The 21,783-nt window shown below is 41.1% G+C and overlaps 1 protein-coding gene across 3 annotated transcripts in view; it reads left to right on the top strand.

Moving 5' to 3' along the window:
• USP24 (ubiquitin specific peptidase 24) overlaps positions 1-21,783 on the top strand; it is a 1,909,144-nt gene that overhangs the window by 268,253 nt on the left and 1,619,108 nt on the right. For all 3 annotated transcript variants that reach the window (XM_086952711.1, XM_086952716.1, XM_086952707.1), the window contains exons 11-13: positions 706-820; positions 11,094-11,197; positions 20,129-20,236. In XM_086952711.1, the coding sequence (XP_086808837.1) occupies positions 706-820; positions 11,094-11,197; positions 20,129-20,236 (327 nt within the window). The remainder of the gene's footprint in view (positions 1-705; positions 821-11,093; positions 11,198-20,128; positions 20,237-21,783) is intronic.

The following is a 21,783-nucleotide window of genomic DNA, read 5'->3' as shown; positions in this document are numbered from 1 at the left end:
CCTAAAAAGACAAGTTTCACGCAGATATCTGACCTTGTTGTTATACTGCATAATTGCTCGCTTTAGGACCACTCTAAACTGGGTAGAAATTAAAAAAGAAATCTTTAACTCCGTTACATAGTGAATTTATAGGTAAGAAATGGATACCCGGCTTAAAAAAATGGCTTTCTCAAGATGATGAAATTGACAGATCATGTCATTTGTGCAAACTGCATTTACCTCATCTAACCAGTAACCCTCTGTAATGAGAATGTAATTCCTATAATCCAACTGTTGCTGGCATGATTCAGTAAATATTTTCCTGCACTGTAGGCCTGAGGGAAATACTGCATTTAGGAAGTATGTTAAAAATGTTATGAAATAGGTTATGAAGTAAAGTGTTAGTAGTGATTTGACCATGACTAATAAAATGCCTATTGTGTTGAAGTTAAAAATATTTTTTTTACTTTGTTGATAATCATGAATAGTTTTGCTTGGTATATCTGTGTAATGTATGGATTTGCCCATTTGCTTCGGTTGCATGTAGTTTTATGTCTTTTACATCATAAAATGTTTTTAACGTTTAATAAAAAAGCAGATGCTTGGCTGCATGTTGGCAATAGAAGGGACATACTGTAGGGTAAAATTAATAGGACCAGCTTGTCTTTTTGATTTAATGAAGGTGATTATTGTAAAATATTGAAAAAATGTAATGTTTTTTATTAGGTTACTAAATTAATAGAAGACAGCACTTTATCGAAGTCTGTGAAGAATGCAATTGATACAGACCGATTATTAGACTGGCTTGTAGAAAATTCTGTTCTGTCGATAGCTTTAGAAGGTGAGTCATTTGCTCTACATTTATGTGGCTTCCGCTTTAATTTCATACTTGTTTATTTGCAAGCATGTTATTTCTTCCTACCCACCTTTATTTCCCTCATTGTTTTGGTTTTGTTTCTGGTTTTACTCTTATTTCTGTTTCATCTGATGGATAGCTCTCCCTGCAGATTCATCATGTTTTGAATATCGCTTCGCACCAGATTGGATGCAGAAAATGTGTTTCAGATACATTCTTTTTCCTGCAGATTCCTCACTGTAGAAGTTTTTCCCAAGTGCTCATATAGATCCGGAGCCTTTTCTTCAGCAGTGGTCCCATGGAACCGTTGGGTGGCTTTGTGAAGCTCCATGTTTGCTTTTTACTACCCTGGAAATGATGGAGCAGAGCCACATACAAGCATTATTCCACACCTTCCAATGCCGGTCTGGAGTGACACTCCAAATTTTGCTGGCCTGAGTAAACTTCTGAAAGTGGATTTCAGCGTTAGGGGATGATATCCACCCACATCATGCAGTGACTGCAGAAAAACAGATGCTGGTCAGAGATGCGCACAAGGTGTCTTTCATGTAAGGGCTCAAGCCATGACTCTTTAGTCTTGTCATAAATGTGCCCTTATGCACCCTAAGGTGATGCAGTACCGTGAAGAAAGCTGTTTGTCACTAAACACAAGACAAAGTTGCAGCCTTTACGCAAGTCCCGCTCCAAGTTGTGGGTATGGGCTCAGTCCCTCTCCCAAGACATTCTGTCAGTCAAATTTGTGCTCAAATTCATCTGATTAGTCAAAATCGAAGTCCAAATGTAAACATAAAAAAGTGGAGGAGGACTCCACCCCATCTTATCTCTCTGACCCTAAAGAGAAGGCGCAAGAGTGCAATGATGTGAGGTGTTAACCTTTGCAGTCTTCAGTCCCAGAACCAATTCCTCAACTGATCAATGTTTCATAGGTTTCTTGGGCCATTGGCACCTCCGGAGCAGATTGAAGCCTTCAAGGACGCAATGCTGCAGATGTTTGGTTCACTTCCAGTTCACTCTGACATGACGTTAGGCCGTTTCGGTTTCCACTGGCAAATTCATCCTGTGCTGGTCTCTTACACGTTGCAGAGGCTGTGGATCCGGTTCTGATACCAATGCAAGACAGACTTTCAGCTTGGTCTTATGAAATCCCAACAGGTTGCCATGGATCCTGATTGTCAATCGGTACTTTTAACAGAGTGTACATGGCAGCAGAGGCTCAATTATCTTTTTGTCTGTGATTGAGGAGGGATAAACCCCGTATTGTGGAGATGATGGTGATGTGGATGACTTCCTCCCACTTTACTACTGAGATGATGCCTTGTACGTGGATTTGGAAACCACTAGTAGGCTTAACACTTCCTCTGAGGCTGGGCTTACCTTCCCACTTGTGCCTCTAAGAAAAGGAAAGTGCCTCCTCTGCAGTGGTAGTCTTAAGGGCACCTGAGGATCAGGATTTATAGCTGCCATTATTCAAGACCAAAACAAACTTTCTGACCGTAATTTCACAATCTGAACAGTAAATGTACTGACACACCCAGGCACACACCTATGCATACACTGACCCACACAGACACACACTAATATACTCAGTGACTCATATACACACACTTCTTCATGGACGTAAACACCTAGACATACACTTAACTATACACTAACAAACCCACGCACACACTAACACATACATTCACACTGACACATACATTCACACTGACACATACATTCACACTGACACATACATTCACACTGACACATACATTCACACTGACACATACATTCACACTGACACATACATTCACACTGACACATACATTCACACTGACACATACATTCACACTGACACATACATTCACACTGACACATACATTCACACTGACACATACATTCACACTGACACATACATTCACACTGACACATACATTCACACTGACACATACATTCACACTGACACATACATTCACACTGACACATACATTCACACTAACACATACTTTTACTTCTGAACCCTTGCTTCCTTTTAACAAGGCCCTCATTGATACCTTGATGGACACTTGGTTAAAGCCCTATCTTGTAAATACTGTTCCGGCCCTATACTGAAACATCAGGACTCTCTGACTTCAAGACCCTGCTCTCAATGTCAACTTATTCGGACAAACCTTAAAATTAAAGATACTCCCCTCACCACAACTACTACTTCCCAAGCCAACTCAAAACCAACAACCGTTGTTTTAACCCCTGCAAAGTTAGGTTTCAAGGTTCAAAGAGACGCTTGACAATGCTAAGTCATTGATAAAAAAACGCTCTGGCCTTCTCAGAATTTTTAGAGTTGCAAGAACTGGACCTGGCATTCGTTACAGAGACCTGGGCAGATGCCGGATCTGACCCAGACCTCATCATGGCCACGCCCCGGGCTTTGCCATCTCCAGATTAGATTATTCTCTAAAAAGGGGAGGAGGGTTAGCAATTATTGCTCAGGAACATCTGAAAGTCTCCGTTGAGCCCCTGCGAGCTGTACCGAACTGTGAAACGCTGGTTTTTAAAATTGCCCTGACCAGCCAATATTCCTTTAACGGGGTACTACTGTATAGACCGCCAGGTCCTAATGCAGCTTTTTAGGTCTCGCCTAGGCAGCGCGCATGCGCATCTCTAGGTGGGCTTTTAGCCATCAGTCTTCACTTTTCAAGCACTGCACTCGTGCTTGTGGCGGCATCCACCTTGAAGAAGCGAGCAGCGGCTCGCCACAAGCACAAGTGCAGTACTTGGAAAGTGAAGACTGCTCTCCCAAGCGCGCGTGCACCGCGCGCGGTGCACCCCTCCGCCTCTCTCCCCCCCTCGGATGTCCCTACTGCTGCAGCCTACACACGTCTCCCCAACCATTTCGGTATCCTCCTCTTTCACCCGTTGCTTTTTAGGTCTCGCCTTTTTTTTTTTTTTAACTTTTTACTTTCCGCGGACGCTTGTTTTCCTTTTAAACCGTGCATGGTTAGCTTCTGAAGGTGTCTCCTTTAAGTTTTTTCGTGGTTTCTTGGCGTTGTAGCAATTAGACAGAAGAGGGCATTGGGCGCTGTTGGTTTCTTTTACTCATTAATGACTCACTGCTCTGTTCTGGGATGTGTCCTGCAGTGTCACATGGTAATGCAGTACTGTTTTGGGAAGAACATTGTGTTAGAAGCACAAGACTGTTTTAGAACTGGAGGGGTGTGATGCCTAGTCGAGTTTTGCAAACACTGCAATGTTATAGTGTAGAGATTTGTACTTATGACGCACTCTCCGGATATATAATAAATGGCTCAGATGTTTGGAACACACCTATTTTTGTGTAGTGAGAGGTAGTACGATGCCTAGATTGAGTTCAAGGGGTGGTCTGCACTGGTATAAGGCACAGATCATATTTGTGGGCATTGCACAATGACCTAAAGGACGGTTCTGCTTTTGAGAACAGTGCAGGGTTATGATGCACAGCACTGTTTAAGAACTACTAAAAGGCCAAGGAAGCCTCACTGAGGCTACACTCTACGTCCACCACCAGGCCCAGTGTACTTTGGATGCTTGGAAAGGTAAGTGCTGGGCTGGGCTCGGCATGTAATGGCCAAATCTGCAACTGCTTCCGGGCTCCTCATCCACTGTGTATGCTTACAAGAATGCACAGCAGTCAACCTCGCAAGGTGCCAAGTTATGCTGGCAGATGTAAATGTCCCATCCCTGTCCACCAACTGCATTTTAGGCTGCTACTTAACAAGTGCACGGGCAACCACCATGCTGTGCAATCCTTCTCCCATTTAATGGCACTCCTGAAGCCAGACATGAGTGCCAGGTCCCATTAGCAACAAGGCAGATATTTTATTGCTTTGCTTTTGAACACAGCGGTACAAAAGGGGGTGGTGATGGATGGAGCATCTGAATCCATCACCGTTCTTTAGCCCACTCTGCCACGCCAGTTCAGACCTGGCCATATGCAAATCAGTCTGACCCTGTGTCTCATGGGAACAATCCATCCCGAACTGCCTTCCCTGGACCAGAAACAAGCTTCCTAGGACCGGTTTCTGGCATTACAGCCGTCTTCAGCCAGGTTTGCTTGAATCCAGTGCCAAAGTGAGCAAAGGACTCACGTCTGAGCATACCCTGCCAACTTATGGCGAACAAAGCGGTACAAAAGGGGGAGGTCAACAGATCTGGGTTTAATCCATCACCGTTCTTTAGCCCACTCTGCCACCCCAGTTCAGACATGGCCATATGCAAATCAGTCTGACCCTGTGCCGCTTTGCTTTTGAACACTACATCTTACTACTCAGCGCCACCTCTAGCAACCATTACGCTGTGCGGTTCTTATGCCAGGTATTCCACTTCTTATCGAAAGCTTTAGCCACAGGAACTGTTGCGCCCATGACTTGAAGACACTTCAGGAGCCAGGCCTCTCAGGCCCCATTCAACTGAATACGCCTGACTGTTCCAGGAAGTTACCAGAGGACACTTCTCACTACCTACTCCCTACTTCAGTGGACGTGTCATTGCACATTGAGCAGCATCATTTCATATACTTGTTCTGGAACTATTGAAAACTTGCTGAAATGTGGGAAAACTACACAGATCCACTGACAGACGTGATGTTCTTTTTTCATATATAGTTTGTCTTCCCTCTCTGCAGACTCTGCTACACTAAAGTTAAGTTGGTCGTTCAGGCTAAACTTTAAAATGTATAGCTCAGGGGCCTAAGAGCTACACCCTCATCTTTATCTGTTGTAGCACAGAAACAGATCTCGTCTGCATTGAAGTAGACCGAGAAAACAAGCATTGGCATAGCCAATAGGTCTCGCCTTTGGGACCTTATAAGTGTTTAGTTATTCAGCACAATCTCCTTGGTGCAACAACATCAAGTGTTGCCTGGCTAAACACTTATAAAGTTCTAAAGGCAAGACCTATTGGCTATGCCAGTGCTTGTTTATACCATGTAAAAGAGAAAAAAGAGTCAACCTGGCTATCAATTTGTATACCGCTATTTATTTTGGCTGTCAAAAAACATTGTTAAGTTCATATGTTTTTAGTGTTTAAATCCTAATTCTTTTGCATGTTCCACACATTGTTTGTAAACATTTCTCGCATTTCTGAGTTGAATACATCACAAATACAACACATGTGACATGCATGAAAGAATACAAAGGGATATTGAAAAAATCAATTAATATGAAAATTCAAATGTGCTTGCCAAATTTCAAAAACGTGAGAAAACAGAATACAAAAAACTCAATAGAATTACACATGCGTAATTAATTCAACTCGTAATGATACTAAGCAGTTCCTAAGAGGCCCTTTAACTTGGCGTATTTATGGGAAACTGCAACCACACGGGCAACTACTACTCTGTGTGGTGCTCTTTACATCATGCGCCCTCTCCAGAGGTCCATAATTTTCTGAAAACCCATTGTGGCAAAATACAGGAAATGCCAACACGGTTCCAATCCCAGTCAGTATTTATGGGATTTTCATCAGGGCTAGGCACGGTGTAACCTGAGGGTTAGGTTAATGCACGTATTGTGCTATTGATGTTATTCCTTTATCTCAGCTTCAGGACGATTGTATTAGCCAAGAGGTGTGGACAGGATGCTTCCTCTCAATGTTTACGTTGCTCAAGTGATTCGTAGGCAATGTTTGATACTGGCAGTTTGCCTCACTAATGACTTCAGAAGTCTGGAGCTTAATTGAATTCCTTACAGCAACTTGCGGCAAGACGTGCTGGATTTTTTTAAAGCTATCTTATACAGGCGGATTGTGTTCCACTCTTCTCGCCAGGAAATTGAGCAAGATGGTGCTTTTTTATACAGCAGCAGTCAACTGCTGGACCTTAAAGTTTTGTATCCGGACTTTACCATCCATGGGGATTTTAACTTCCACCTAAAAAACATTGCAGCTAAAGACACTGCTGCCTTCACCGATCTTTTGGTAAGTGCAGGCTTCACACAACTAGTGAATAGCCCTACCCATAATGCTGGCCACGCTTTAGATGGCATATTTTCATATAACCCGTACATTATAATCTCTTCTATTATCCCTCTAGCATGGTACGATCATTCAGAGGTAATGTTCAACACTGGCCCAGAAACAGCAGCTGAGCGGGAACCACCGCCTTCACTTAAAAAAAAAAAAAAGCTATCATGGAGCACAAAACAAATATTTTAACCACTAAAAAATGCTAAGACTCTTTTAAAATTAGGACTTCCCTAAATACCTCCAATGAACTCTTCTATACAGTTTAGAAGCTGAGTAAACTCCCCTTACAAATAAACACAGGTGTAGAACAAGAATTCTGCAAGTTACTAGCAGATTCCTTTCAAGCAAAAATGCGCACTAAGGGACCCTCCCCCACTACCATGGAGGGACTAAAGGGGTTCAGGCATTCCAGTAGTTACCATCCCTAGCTTTAATACCTTTAGTCTAATTCCGGATCTACAGCTCATGAAAATTCTTAATCCGATGAGAGCTGGATCCCCCTGGGACCAGTGCCCCTCAAAAGTCCTCCACTCTGTTCCTGAGGTCACAGCTAATTACCTCAAAGATATCTTTAACAGTATGTTTTCCGAGGGATATTTTCCATTACAATGCACAAGATCATCCATTCTCCTGTTGCTGGAAAAATTAAATCTGGACAATACAGACCCGAACAGCTATAGGCCATTCTCCAGATTGCCTCTTCCGGCCAAGATCATGGAGGAGGCCATGAATATAGAGCTTACCCAGTTTATTAATGAAAATAAACTTCTTGATAGCTCTCAATATGGCTTTAGAAGTCTACATAGCTTGGAGTTGGTTCTGATCAATGTGTCAGAGGAAAGAAGAGAGGAAATAAGAGGCGGAGAGATGGCATTGATCCTGCTGGACCTCTCGTCGGCTTTCGACATGGTAAATCACGATCTTATCAGCTGTCTCTTTTCCCTGGGATAGACGTTGGCTCTACTGAAGTCTTTTCTCAGTGATAGAGAGCAACTGGTGGAGCTTGGGCGGGGATACAAGTCCACGTTACAGTTTTCCTTCCGGGGTGCCGCATTGTTCCTCACTGAGTCCGACCCTTTTTAACCTCCGTCACGCCCCTACGCTCACCTATAAAGTCCTTCGGCTTCAAGATAGTGTCATATGCTGACGACATGCAAATCTTGGCATCCTTTGCCGGGGATCTAACGAACACCGTGTTGAGATTTCACGATTGTATGCGTAAAGTTGGTAATTGGATGTCCCAAAACTGCCTGCAGCTAAAAACAGGTAAAACTGAGGTGCTTCTCTTTGGACGCAATAACGCCTTCTGGATAGCAAGTTGGGGGCCAGATGAACTGGGAGAAATCCCCTACTCAGTCACGAAGGTGAAAAACTTAGGAGTTTACTTTGACACCAAGCTGTCCTTCGGGGCAAAACAATGCGACGACCTCTTCCTGTTATTCATGATTAAATATCTCAGGAAAATATTAACTTTTATTCCATAAGAGCTTCAGAATGCTGAAGTTGGGGCACTTCTCGTGTCTAAAATTGATTACTGCAATGGCCTTTTTTTCAATATACAATCCCGATACCTCAATAAATTGCAGGTCCTCCAAAATGCAGTGCTCAAGCTCTCCCAATTTTGCACTTGCTATCCGTTAAAGGACGAAACGAGTTCAAGGCCCTCTGTATCGCCTTTAACGTTTCACATGGACGTTGCCCCGATTAGTTTAACAGAGTTTCAGGTGGTACATCCCAGAGAGGAAGCTTTGGTTAGCGGCGTCCTCCAATCTTGTAATCCCTAGTGCTAAAACTGCCTCATTAAGGGGGAGGGGAGAGGGAGTTTCGTGCGGGCACTGCTAGCTTGTGGAACTCATTCCCTTTGATACTTGAGAAGGAAAGCAATCTTCTGGCATTCCACAAACTTTTAAAAACTTGGCTGTTCAAAAACTAGCCTGAGTGCATTAATCCAGTATTCCCTTCTGGTTAGCCAATATAGTAGTGACGCGGCTCCTAGGCACCCTTGGGTATTAGTGTGTGTTGCAAATCTTCATTTAATTTTATGTGATTTCATTTCTATTCCTGCCCACAGGTAAATTGATAGGTGGCCTGGTGTCTCAGACTGGCTCTTGGCCAACTTGAATCTCTTACCACACATCCTACTCCAGAGAACCTTCTGGTTCAGGCCTCAATCAGTAAAGTGAATCCCAGTTAATACCCATTATTCCCCCTGGTAGGGAGGCCGAGAGGATTGAGGCTTTTGGCAAGTGTGTGTTTTCCTTTTTAGTCTAGCAGTGTGGTTGCTTACTACGGTTTCCTTTCTTGGTCACTATACACGTGGCCAGTGAGATCTTGCCAGTGGCCCCGAAAGACCTTAGGGCCCCTTTGGTACAGACAATTCATGATAGATAAGAGACAGACAAAATAAGTTATCCACACTGGCTTCGATACTAGTGATTGCCTGGGGACGGGAGTTGGCACCAGTGTTGTACTTAGTTTATACATGTGCATGGGCTCCACAGGCTTTTCTGGTGATATACTTGCCTTCCACATGGATATGTTTTTTAATGGGTCTCGCCTTTTGGTTTCAACAGCCACCAAAATGCTTTAGTCTGCTCCTAGTGCCTATCCAGTTGAGGGTAAGATCCATTATTTCCTCCCAAGTTGGTGATCCATTACGTCCGTCAGATGGGTTGTACAAATCCTTCAGCATGGCTATGCCCTGCCTTTTTATTTTACCTCACCAAATATTGCCTCCCACCCTTCCCAGAAGTGGATGGGGGTGTAAGAAAGTCCACTTCCACTTGCCACCAGGAATCTAACATTAAAACAATAAAGGGGGTGGTAATGGTCCACCGTGGCATAGGGTCATGCCCCTTTCCCAGAAGGGGGCAATAGTCTTTCGGCTCACAGGTGCAATAGTCTTTCTGAGCCCCACCACCCCACCCCCTACCATCCCTGGGGCTGAAATCAAATTGCAATATTTACTGCTTGCTGTTCTTTCCTCATTTCTTCTGTTTCTTTGTTAAGCACCTGCTGTCCCCTGCTTTGGTTTGCCTTTAATTAAAGTAGAAAAAAATAGGAGGACAACTCTTTAAAAAAAAAAAAAAAGTGTAGAGTCCCGGTTAACCTACTTGTGAGTAATATCTTTGACATGACTTGTGTTTGCCAGTATTTTGTCTTCTAATTTCTCCAGGTTCAGCAGTTCAATTTTCAGTGTTATGCTTTTTGGGGGGATGCCAAGCGTGTGTATGGTCTCGCCATTCTGTCCTTTTAAGTCTTCAGCTCTGTCTCCTCCTTATTGCTTATTCTGACCATCCTGCTTCCACCTATTCTATGCTTTCCTTGTGTTGTCTTTTCAATCCCCGTCTTCCCTTTCACTCCCCCTCTAAATTGATTACTTCCATTCATATTTTTGTCATTTTTTTTGTTTCTCATACTTCCACATTCTTAACTCTTCTCCTCGACAAGGCTTTGCGAATTGTGGGTGTACCGTAACAGCCAGGTTTAGCACCAAGCTCAGATCTGCAGGCAGACAATGAGTTTTTACTATGCTGAACCATTGCAGAACAGTAAAAAATAACACTGCATTGGTATGTCGCCTCACTAAGCGTTCTTTAGTGAGTGCTGACATTTAAGTGATCAACGAACCTCTTTGACTAGTCATTGCTCCAAAGGATTCACCATATCCTCTGTTTCTGGGGCAGGAACCCACTCATTGCACAAAGCTGTTCACTCCATAGAGCATCTTCAATTTTTTTTATACTGTTGTTCATTGACCCGCATGACCACAGATAGGCATACCATTATTTAGAGAAGGATTAAGTGACGGGTCACGCCTGTTGACTTTTCCTGTGACTGTTTTATTTTCTTTTCCATTCTTGTTTGGCATTCACTTGTCGTGTTTTTCTTTCTCCTTTCATTTTTGTTCAGGTTTATTTACTCCTATTACTCCTATTACTTTATTTGATTCTGGTTTGTCTTTTCAGTTTTATTTTTTTATATTCTCCTTTTTCTATATTTCTTGAGTGCCCTCAGGTTGAAGTGATTATGCCCTTAAACAAGAAAAAAGTTTCTTCTCCTGACTTTCGTTTATAAAAGTACAATTAGATTACTTAAGTCCCAAGTGCATAATTTTAAGCGTGGTTATTTACAGTGTCCTTTGTTAAATGTTGCTGTTCTTGTAATGTTTCTTCAGCTCCATTCCCATGCTCCTGTATCCACATTACAGCACTGCATGATTGTATTTGTTCTTTTAAAAGATTTTGTAAGGAAATTACCTCTCTATCTTTTTCCATAGGTAACATAGACCAAGCTCAATACTGTGATCGGATAAAAGGAATTATTGAACTGTTGGGCAGTAAATTATCTTTAGATGAGCTCTCTAAAATATGGAGAATACAAGTATGTTTTTTTGATTTTTATTTTGCATGTTGATATTTCGAAAATTGTATATATCTTTTCATCTCACAATGACTCAAACTTAAGAGTAGCCAATCCTGCATGGATAAGGATTGCTTTTTCTACAGTGTATCACCTCCTTGAGATACTGTTATTAAATTTGCACTAGAATCTTTAGCAGAGTCCTTAGCCACACTTTGACGAGGTCTGTTGACAGGATTTCTATTCCAGTTCTTGAGATTGCATCTGATGTTTTTTTATGTACTTTCGTTAGTTTTATTTTCAGTGCAATGTTTTGCTTTATTCTGGTTTTCCTGGTTAGCCTTGCATTTCATGTTTTAAATACATTTCCCATCATCATCCTACACTAAACTAATGTTTTATTTACAATTCAATCCCTATTCTCAACCTAGAATTTCCTTACAATAATATCTAAAACACCAAGCCCTTTATATGCCACTGTGAACCCCATAGCAATCCTGTTGTAATTACAGTTTAATCTGTATACAGAGCTACGAGAAGTTCTGATTGTCGTTTGTTTTTTTATTTATGCACTAATGTATAGGTAACCACCAGCTTTACCTATGGATGTCCACTATCAAAATGCAAATGGTGCTAGGATAGAGACTTTATGGGACTGAATAACATGACAAATAATGTTTTTAAACTTTTTACCTAGAAAACCTAACTTCCGTTGAATACTTTTCATTTAGTTGCAAGTGAAAATGCTGGTACTGATTACTTTGGCCTACAATTTCCTTGTTTGCAAAATTAAGTTTTAGGTTTACTGTCTTAACTCGTCCATTAAACAGCCTGTTTAAAGCTGGCTAAATCTAGCAGTTCTCGTTTTCATACTTTACATTCCCTTAAGCTATTAACAGTGCCTTCTAATTTCTGCCCCTTGGTGTCTTTTAATGACAAACACTTTTACCTGGCCTTCCAAATCCCTGTCTTGAGGACTGTTCTCATGATATAGCTGGCATTGAGTAAATGTGACTAAATAGGGAGCATCAGAGGGATACAAAACCAGGCCGCCCTCCACTCACATAGCTACTCAACAAAAAGGCCTGATTGCGATTAACACACAGAACACTTTTACATTCTTAGTTTACTGGGTATCAACTGTACCTCCTGGCTAAGGCTATGCTTACATTATTTTAGTCCTAACCCACATGTGTGTACATTTTACTGTTTTTTACTGTTTTCTTTTTTGTTTTTCATTCTGTTCTTGCTCTGTTGTGTTATTTTTACTCTGAGTTGCAGGTGGAAAGCGCCGGGACACTCTTTTCGAGTAGCCGTGCGCTATATAAAAGCACTATAACATAACATAACATTTATTTGACTAAAACATTCAACCACATCCATGTCCCAATATTCACAAGAATTGAGGATGATACTGGCACACTAATCATGAAAAATATGAGAATATGTGAAATGTGAGGCGGGTCAGAAAGTGCCTCAGTTAAGCACCCACCACAGAGCTGCTGGTCGGTAGTCACCAGTGTGCTCACTTTGTAATCATCTGCACTTTATTGACAAGAAAATAAAAAGTGACATAACCCAAATAAATGTGAAAATGAGAAAGGTGTAAAAAATAATGGTGCTAATTACCATCTCTCCCTCGTAATGTGTAACAGTCACCTGATCTCCCCATTAAAATAGGTTGTGAATACCTATCATATGTATTTAATATTTATCTAGTGTTCACACCTAGTTAAAACAACGGCATGTTTAGACCATTTTTTTACATTTTCTCACTGGGAGAGAAGCAGAGGATGAGACGCTCATAGTGAAAACTATCTAGTTTTAATGTTTAGCTTTGCTAAGTATCATGTTGAAAAACAAAACACTAATTCTATTGCCATTGATTGTAATATACTTGCTGATTTTATCAGATTGTAATTGTTTGAATTTAATAGTGTATTGCTATGTTAGTCTATAATATGTAATTTTCGAAACTAAATAATCATATTTATGTGAAGATTGGACGTTTTACCTAGTTTTGTTTTTACTACTTTAATCATTGAGCATAGGTTTAATTTTCTGTATTATTTTTGTTTTTCTTTATTTGTTGGTTCTTTATTGGGGTACCGCCAACATCAAGAGTATTGACCTGACTTGAAAAGCCAAATAAATTATCTTTCAGTTTTGCCAGAAGGGACACCATTTCTTTTAAGAATGACAGAAATATGTGTTCCTTTATTATATCAAGAACCTTTTTTTAGAGTCAATTTTCTTAACAATCCAAACATCCTGTTTCATTAACTCCATGGAATTTCCAGGTTGGCTTACCTCCAATCTTAATGGGAAATAACCATGGGATTAAAGGATGATAAGTGTTATTCAGTAGTAGTAGTAAATGTTTATATCTGTATGAAGCCCCGAATATAAAACATGGATGCAAAACAAAAGCATTAACAATGATGTATACCTCATTGTCAAATACAAATATAAATCCAATCCCATTACAATTAAAAATCAATATAGACCAATCAGTATAAATCAAAATCATTTAAAACTTGCCTACATCACAATAATAATACACATTTAAAACCAGTTTCATTAAAATCAAAGATCCGTTAGGTGAATCATTATAAGCATCACACTTTTCTTAGGACTGCCCACGTAGGCTGATAACTTATCGACCAACCAGGATTTAAAAATGTCAATAAAGCAAAAACAATGAATGAACTGTATTATAACCAAATTAAGGCAGATTGGAAGTATCCATTCTCTCCAGATGTGGTGATATGATATACAGAGGAAAAGCAAATGAGTCTCTGTTTCAGTTTGACTCTTGCAGATAGGGCACATATCTAAAATCATAGGTGGAATTCTACATGTGCTTTTGAAAGTAAATTTAAAATGTAGAATATGGATCTTGACAATAAATAAAGTTCTGGCTTCGTGAGGCTCAGTCCTCTCTGGGAGGGTTCAAAGAACAACGTACTTTTGTTTGCAAATAACTTCTCAACCAGACTACCCTTTCATGATTCCACAATCTACTTTTCATACATATCAATACCGATATCTTGATTTTACAAAATATATTGAGTTCTGGGAGATAGTTTCAGGAGCTTTCTCAATCTCCTTCAGGTTCAGTTGTTAAAATCAAGATTTTACATATGTAAATCAAGCTAATTTATACACACTATCCCGTGCTCTCAAATCCATTAAAGGCTTCCTGTAGGGGATAAGCTAGTTATTCAGCCATGATCTTACCCAATACAATAAGGGACACAGATTACAATAGTGCTTTGTTCTTTAGCCCTAAGTCCAGTTATAAGGAGTCAAAGGAACTCTTCTTGACATATTTAACACAGATCTTATAAACCGATTTTCTGTTCTTACTAAACTGGTTAGGCTATACTTATCCCACCGATCTGTAGCATACTAAGCAGTGCCTTGGCCTTTGGCTTAATATATTTGTACTAGCGATTGATAGGAGAAAAGCCTTTTGTAATTTAATTATGGCAGAATCTCTGTTGTAAAGTCATCTGGCTTTGTTAAATCTGCTGAGAAGAAGATAGCGACTGGGACAAACGGACCCCTAGATAATCAAAGTCACACTCTCTCCAGCGTGATTTCAACCAATCCCAGTTTTCCTCAGCATGTCCGGTGTGGTTTGAATACCATAAATTTGATCATACTGGGGTTGATTTCTAGACCAAGATCATTACACAAGGTGGCACATTTTTAGATGAGGTTGTAAGTCCATTGGTGTTTGTGATAATAAGAACATCTGCAAAAAGACAGTGCAGAAACGTTGTGATCAAGCAGTTTTGGGGAGTTATTACAATTGTATAAGGAATTAATCACCTTGTTAATATAAAGTTTGAGCAAGTTTGGGGCCAGTACACAATCTTGTCGAACCCCTCTCTCTGTCTTTATCTGATTTGTCAACTCTCCTTTCCTCCGCAATGTGATTTGGGCATAGTTGTCATTTATAAAGGCGGTTTGTTATCTGGAGTAGGTTACTTGACATGTTCATATCCTGAAAACCTTCCACAAATTGACTCATAGAACCAGATCAAAAGCTGCTGTTAGATCTACGAATGCTACATATAGATGTTCTCAGTTAAAAACTACAGTTTTTTTTAACAGTAATACTAATCAGAAGACTTGGTCTATTGTACTTATCTTATCCCTGAATGCAACCTGGAGGTGGGATAAGATCTTAGATTCCTGCATCTGATCCTGAACTTTCTCCAATATTTGCCTGAAAAAAACCTTATATAAATTGTCAGTCAGGCTTATTGGCCTATAGATCAAGGTGTTATCCCTTTCCCTCCTTTCCCCTTTTTATATATTGGGATAATCCTCCCCTTTCCTCGAATCAGGGATATTTGCACCAGCTGCAATGGCAGTAGACAATAAATGCACATACGGGGCCAATACCACGGCCTGGGATCAAAGACACTGTTATGTATTCGAGAGTGCTATTATGAATATTGCCCTAGCCTCTTTCCAAAGCAGTTTCTACAATGACCTGTATTGACTTGTAGCAGTATTTCTGGATGACATCCTTGTTTTTCGTTAACTCTGCTTACTGGCACCTTTTTGAACACACCATGAAGGGCTCAAAGGTGTGTAATTGTCTAAACTATTTTAAGATAATGTGCATTTTGTTGACAAAAACCATCCTCTCTGGTATGCCGTTTTTTGCCTCTGTTCATAACTGTTGGTCTTGGCAAGGTGCATACGCTACAAGAGTGGCTGGCACTGCATAATATCAAACATTGTAACACTGTAGTCGATTATGGAACTTTCACAAGTGGTTTTTAGTAAGCTATTTTCGTATCATGACATTGACTGACTTGGCACTGAAAAGTCAAAGTGTTAATGTGAAATACAATAACAGCAGTTTGTTATTGTATAGAATACCCTTTCTGGTTGCATCCCATCCTTTGCATGAAATGCCACATATTGGGGACATAGAGTTGTTACATTTTTGCCCTAGGACTTGTGGATTTTGAAGTCTTCTTCATTAACCAAGGAACAGAATTGAGTGATCCACAATTTCAGAAACATTTGTCTGTTTAAGAACAACTATACCATTTTTGAAGAGCTTTCAAATGATCATGGAAGATTCCGTCACAGTTGAGACAGGAACAGCGTGGGCTGCTGCACTGATCAGAGCTGAGATCCTAGATTTATTTTAAAGCATAAATCAGTGTCTGGTTCAAACCTTATTTTAGTTGGGATTTACGCTCACCTGAAATCCCATGCCCAATGCCTGGACTTCCAGTTACCTCTGAAAGAAAAGAAACCATCTTTATTCCAGTGACGGCTCCTCCTCTAAGGCGCAGGAGTGTCGCCCCACTCCCTGGGCAGCAAAGAAAGGAAAAAAAAAATATTACAACAGACTGTTATTTTATTTTTTTCCTCCTGCGGCGGCAGTGATGATGGATGGGTCGGAGCTGCAGGGGAGGAGTGATAGACACTCCTGTGCGCAGTGACGGTTTGGTCGGTCCTCTCGGGCTGCCTAGAACAGTCATGAGCACTACCCTGTTCTCAATGCAGGCTGCATTACCGCCTGCATGAAGTACATGCCCAAGCCTACACCCTCTGGCTGAGCGCCGTGTCACGACTCTCAGACCAATCATAACTCTCCATTGCAGCGTTGTTATTGGCTTAAAGGTGGGAGCCTTTCTGCCTGTTTCCTGTTCTGACCTGGAGTTGGACACAGGCAAGCAGGAGAGAAGACACGGGACCCGGCAATGGCAAGGTACGTTTTATTTTTGTATTATATATATTTTTTTTTTAGCAGCCGCATGCCCCCACCGCGTCTGTCCCCCATCCCCCCGCCGCCTCTGCTTTATTCCCATTGGCTACATACCCTGTCTTGAACATGCCTCTGAGATGGTAAAGGGGCTATCCTTTATCTCATTGACCGGATCATTGCAAGAGTACATGGCCAGGTTTGGTACATTTGTCATCAAATTCAACATTTAGTAAAACCATCTAAAGTGTTGCCACACCCCAGAAACAAGAATGACCACAGACCAACTGGCAGCCATCCATTTGTGAAATACGTACTTCAGCCAAATCAACCTATGGGGCAGCATATAGCAGCTATGGGAATGCTCATTTTTTAACCAAACCTAATTGGCTATGGAAATCATAATGTTGTATTCCAAGTCATTTATTGAGCATCTCCATTGCAGGAACTGCTGTGAAGAGGCTGCAAGCGCTATCCATGACCATCACAGCCAAATTATGAGACCTGAATGTTCCTTTTTTGTATAGAAGGAAATTATCTGGCAACTATAATATTCATCTAGTTTCTATACCCAACCAGTGTCTATTAAGAAATAACCAGTGGAGGGCAGTGGGTGATTCTCTTCTCATTAGGAGAACGTATTAGCACTTCCCCATGTGATGAATAAATTAAATGATAAAAGCTGCACATGTTGAGCTACCTCGCCTTCAGGCACCCACGAAAGACGTTTTTGAGCCTAGGGTACTCGTAACCATCAACAGATGCCCTCTCACAGAGAGGTTGACAATATATATGGTTATTCATTGAGAGCTTTGGCTAGAAGACACTGCTCACAAATTCATGCCAAAATATAAAGGTTTGTTTCCAACAGTCAAGATGATCTGTTCAGTAAACACTCTAATTAAACCTCCGCTCCAGTATGAAGCTGCACCTTGTCTCCCTTGTTGAGAGGAGCTTTATCGGACTCCACGCTGACAGTCCTCACACCTAGCCAGTAGGCCCCCCATCCGGAAAGCTAACTTGAATTCCTCAGATAGCAATCCCTAAACCTTCCTTCTAGTTAGTTCAGTACAATGACATTGTGCACTTAGACCCTCCTCTGCCATGCCTTGTCATTCCCTACTGAAATGTCAACTCGTGCTCTTACTATGTTCAAAAGGGCTTCTAATTTCTCCTGCATATGTATCATGTTCTTTAAGAGACAATTCCTCTGAATTCCGCATCCTAGTCAGCTTTGCATATTTTACTGGGGCAACTCTTCTGAAAGGAGTGTTTGAAACTGGTGAGCCTGCAAAACAAAGATCAAATTGTGTTTATTACATCTTTTGTGGTGTCTTTTGTGCTCTTAGCCTCCATCAGGAAATTCACCTTTTCTGTGCCTATTTGTGGTGAGTATGGCTTCTACCATTTGAAGGGTGCATTTGTTCTCTCTATTTCAGACCCCATACTTCACACTAACTCTCAGATTTGTTCACATTGTTTCAGAGACCTGACAGTTAATTACGGGTTCTAAGAGATGCAATCATACATTCTGCAACAGCATTGTCTTGCTGTCAGCATGTATTTAATTGAAGACTGGATTTTTCACCGATGAGGCAGTACTGTTAGTTACACGTTCTCTTGCTGACCGGTAGAAAACCTCAGGATATAGCAAAGATGATGACTGGGCAACAGCTTAAAGCTCTGTAGCTTGAACAGTGAATAACTTGATTATACATCCCCAGTAAACAGCCTAACCCCATGTAGCTTGGACATATGAAGAACTTCAATACACATTCCCATGTAACCTTAGAAGACCTGTTGTGGATTTCAGAGGTAAAGTAAATGCATCTTTCTGAGATAGGGTGCGCGCAGGGCCTTAGAAAATCTCCATGAATGTGGTACACCCAAATATTTTGCGTGGATCAGAATTCCCCTCAAAATGTATGAGGCAATGCATCCCTAGAGACAAGATTCAAAACCGCTTTCAAATTACAATCCATAAGAAAGGACTGACTCAAAAAGGGAGTTCGAAAATAGAAATTAGAAAACCATGAAGGTGTATCACACAATTTAAAGGTACTATACAGAAATAATAAATGCAGATGCAGCAATAAACTCATTCCATTAACAAGAAGTAATTTGCCATGAAGTTCATCAAATTCTGAATAATATAATAATGGCTAAAGCCGGAGCAATGCGAAGTCTCAAGTGTGCAGCAAAATAAGTAAGAAATAGTACAGAATCCATAGAGGCTCAGGAAAGGTCTCAAAACATTTGGTCTCACCCCCATATTCAAGAGTGTATGCACAGGTTTTTTTGCAAAGACTATTACAGGAACTTCAAGATCAGCATGGTATGATCATTGCTTCAACAAATCATATTTTCTCATTTTAAAACGTCACTTAAACCTACCATGCTAGCACTAATTCACTACATGAATATTGGTTCGCCCCTTATGACCTAAAATCAAAATGGACAATATGTACTTAGTGTTACTTATGCTTCTTTTGTTTGGAGTATTCTGTGCATAGAAAAATACTTGAGGTGGCCTACAAGAATGTGTCGAAAAAAGTGTTGGCATTTCGCTCAACTTTTTGCAATGCCAAATAGTCGTGCAGGATGCAAAGGCAGTCAGTGCAAAATGTATTTATAACCACAGCTGGTAAATTTTGCATGTAAATTTGCGTATTCACGAACCAAGAACAAATTAATGTATTCACTTAATCCTGGTTAAAAATTGTCCCATGTCCAACCTGAACCAAATAAGAAATCCCTTGAAATTAACTACCTTTCTTTTTAATTCTTGAACAGGAACTTATCTTTCTATATTGTCTTGCATTTTGTTTAGATGCAGATTAAATCGAGTGTTTTTTTTCATGGCACTTTGACATGAGTTATTTTGGTGGTCCGGTCTTCTGGCCATGATACTTAGCAAATTTCAATTTTTGATGTGCGACTCACAAACCTTACATTTTACATCATGAACTAATTTTCACATGGTTCTGTTGTAATTGGTTTGGCTGAAACATGCACATTTTACAACCAATCTAAGTTCAATATCTAGTTGCACTCCACATCTAAATTCAAATTTTTTGTTAGCAACTATGACACATACTAGGTATCATACATGTTTCAAAATAATTTAACTGCCACCTGTGTGTTTGAGTCTTTAGTCATTTGAGATTGAGATTGAGAGTATTTAACAGGCTTCTAACTTATTTTTTCCATAGTATGGACAGTCGTCCACAGTGATTGAAAACATTCATACAATTATTGCTGCAGCTGCTGTGAAGTTTAACTCTGACCAACTTAATCATCTGTTTGTTCTTATTCAGAAGGTAAGTGTGCAAGAATAATTGTTTCATGACAGTTGTGTCTTATGAGTGTGATGAAAAATTATTGGCAGATAAATAAACCTTTGTTTTTGTAATATGAATTTACCTTGAAAGCTTGCCTGAAACTCAACTTGGAGTAGACCGAGGTTCTCATCCTAGGACCCTCCAACTCGACCTGGGACAACACTTGGTGGCCCTCTGCCCTCGGGAGTCCACCCACCCCTACAGACCACGCAAGGAACCTCTATCATCCTGGACCCCTTCCTCACCATGACCCGCCAGATCAACTCTGTCGCCTCCACAAGCTTCAACTGCCTTTGCATCCTCCGAAAGACCTTCAAATGGATACTCCCGAATGCAGAAAGACCGTCACCCACACACTCATAACCAGCAGACTGGACTACGGCAACGCCCTCTGCGCCGGAATCAACAGGCATCTGCTGCACAAGCTCCCAACCATCCAGATTGCCTCCACAAGACTCACTAGGACATGAACACATGACCCAACACCTTCAAGACCTCCACTGGCTCCCCGTCGAGCAGAGTGACCTTCAAACTTTTCACCCATCCCTACAAATCCCTCCACAACATCTGACCCAAATACCTCAACGAGAGAGTCTCATTGCGACGTGGTCTCACAAAACCACAGAAACGCAGCACTCCGTGTCGCACCAAGAGCAAGCCAACCACCAAGATAGTTGGTCTGACACACGATCAGCGGTTGACCAACAAAGCAGAGGCGCTGGCCCTGGCTGGTTCCTTCCGGGAAGACAACTCCAAGATCCTGACTGATCCAGAGGACAGCAACACCATTCACTCAGACTCTGATCACAGCATTACCCTGTTCCCCTCTTTGACACACCAAACTGTGAACGACTTAGTGGACAATTGAAGGGATCTACCCAGTCCTCTCGACTGAAAGCAACAGCAGGACACCAGGAACTATAGCGGGAGTACAAGGCACACCTGTATCCTTTTTAGCTCTACACTGCTGCATGTTAAAATGTGTCTAATTGCAACACGAAGAATTGACATGCTATATAGTCCTTCCTTCCAAATGAATAATTAGAGCCTACAAAGGTTGATAACGACTTTTTGTTACAGCCAGGTGGTCCCATCACTTCCAGGTTAAATCCCAGTGGCCGCTCAAAAGGCGATTATGATTGTTCATTGATTTACTACATGCTGTTGAGCTACCGGAGCTCCTTAGCCGAGCAACTTTAAAATGGTTGGTGGCAACGGCCCTCCACATAGCGAACGCACTGTAGTACTGTACACAAATGTTGCAGTTTTGTGTTTGAACCAGCACAGTTCAATGGCTGCGCAGAGTCTTCTTGGTTTGAAGGAAAAAGGGTACTCCTGGTCTGCAAATGTTAATTGGCTCCGTTTTAGAAGGAGCCCTGTTTACACTATTTACCTATGTCTAGTAACACCATCACCTTAGGCTCATATAACCTGCTGACTTGGAATGTGCGAGGTCTAGGTTCAGCGCACAAAAGTCACTGAGTTCATGCTTACCTTCTTAGGCGGAAGGCACCTATCTTCTTCCT

The sequence above is a fragment of the Lissotriton vulgaris genome, chromosome 1_1 (genome assembly GCF_964263255.1).
Source record: "Lissotriton vulgaris chromosome 1_1, aLisVul1.2, whole genome shotgun sequence".
Classification (NCBI taxonomy): domain Eukaryota; kingdom Metazoa; phylum Chordata; class Amphibia; order Caudata; family Salamandridae; genus Lissotriton; species Lissotriton vulgaris.
This window is presented reverse-complemented; position numbering and strand designations above follow the sequence as displayed.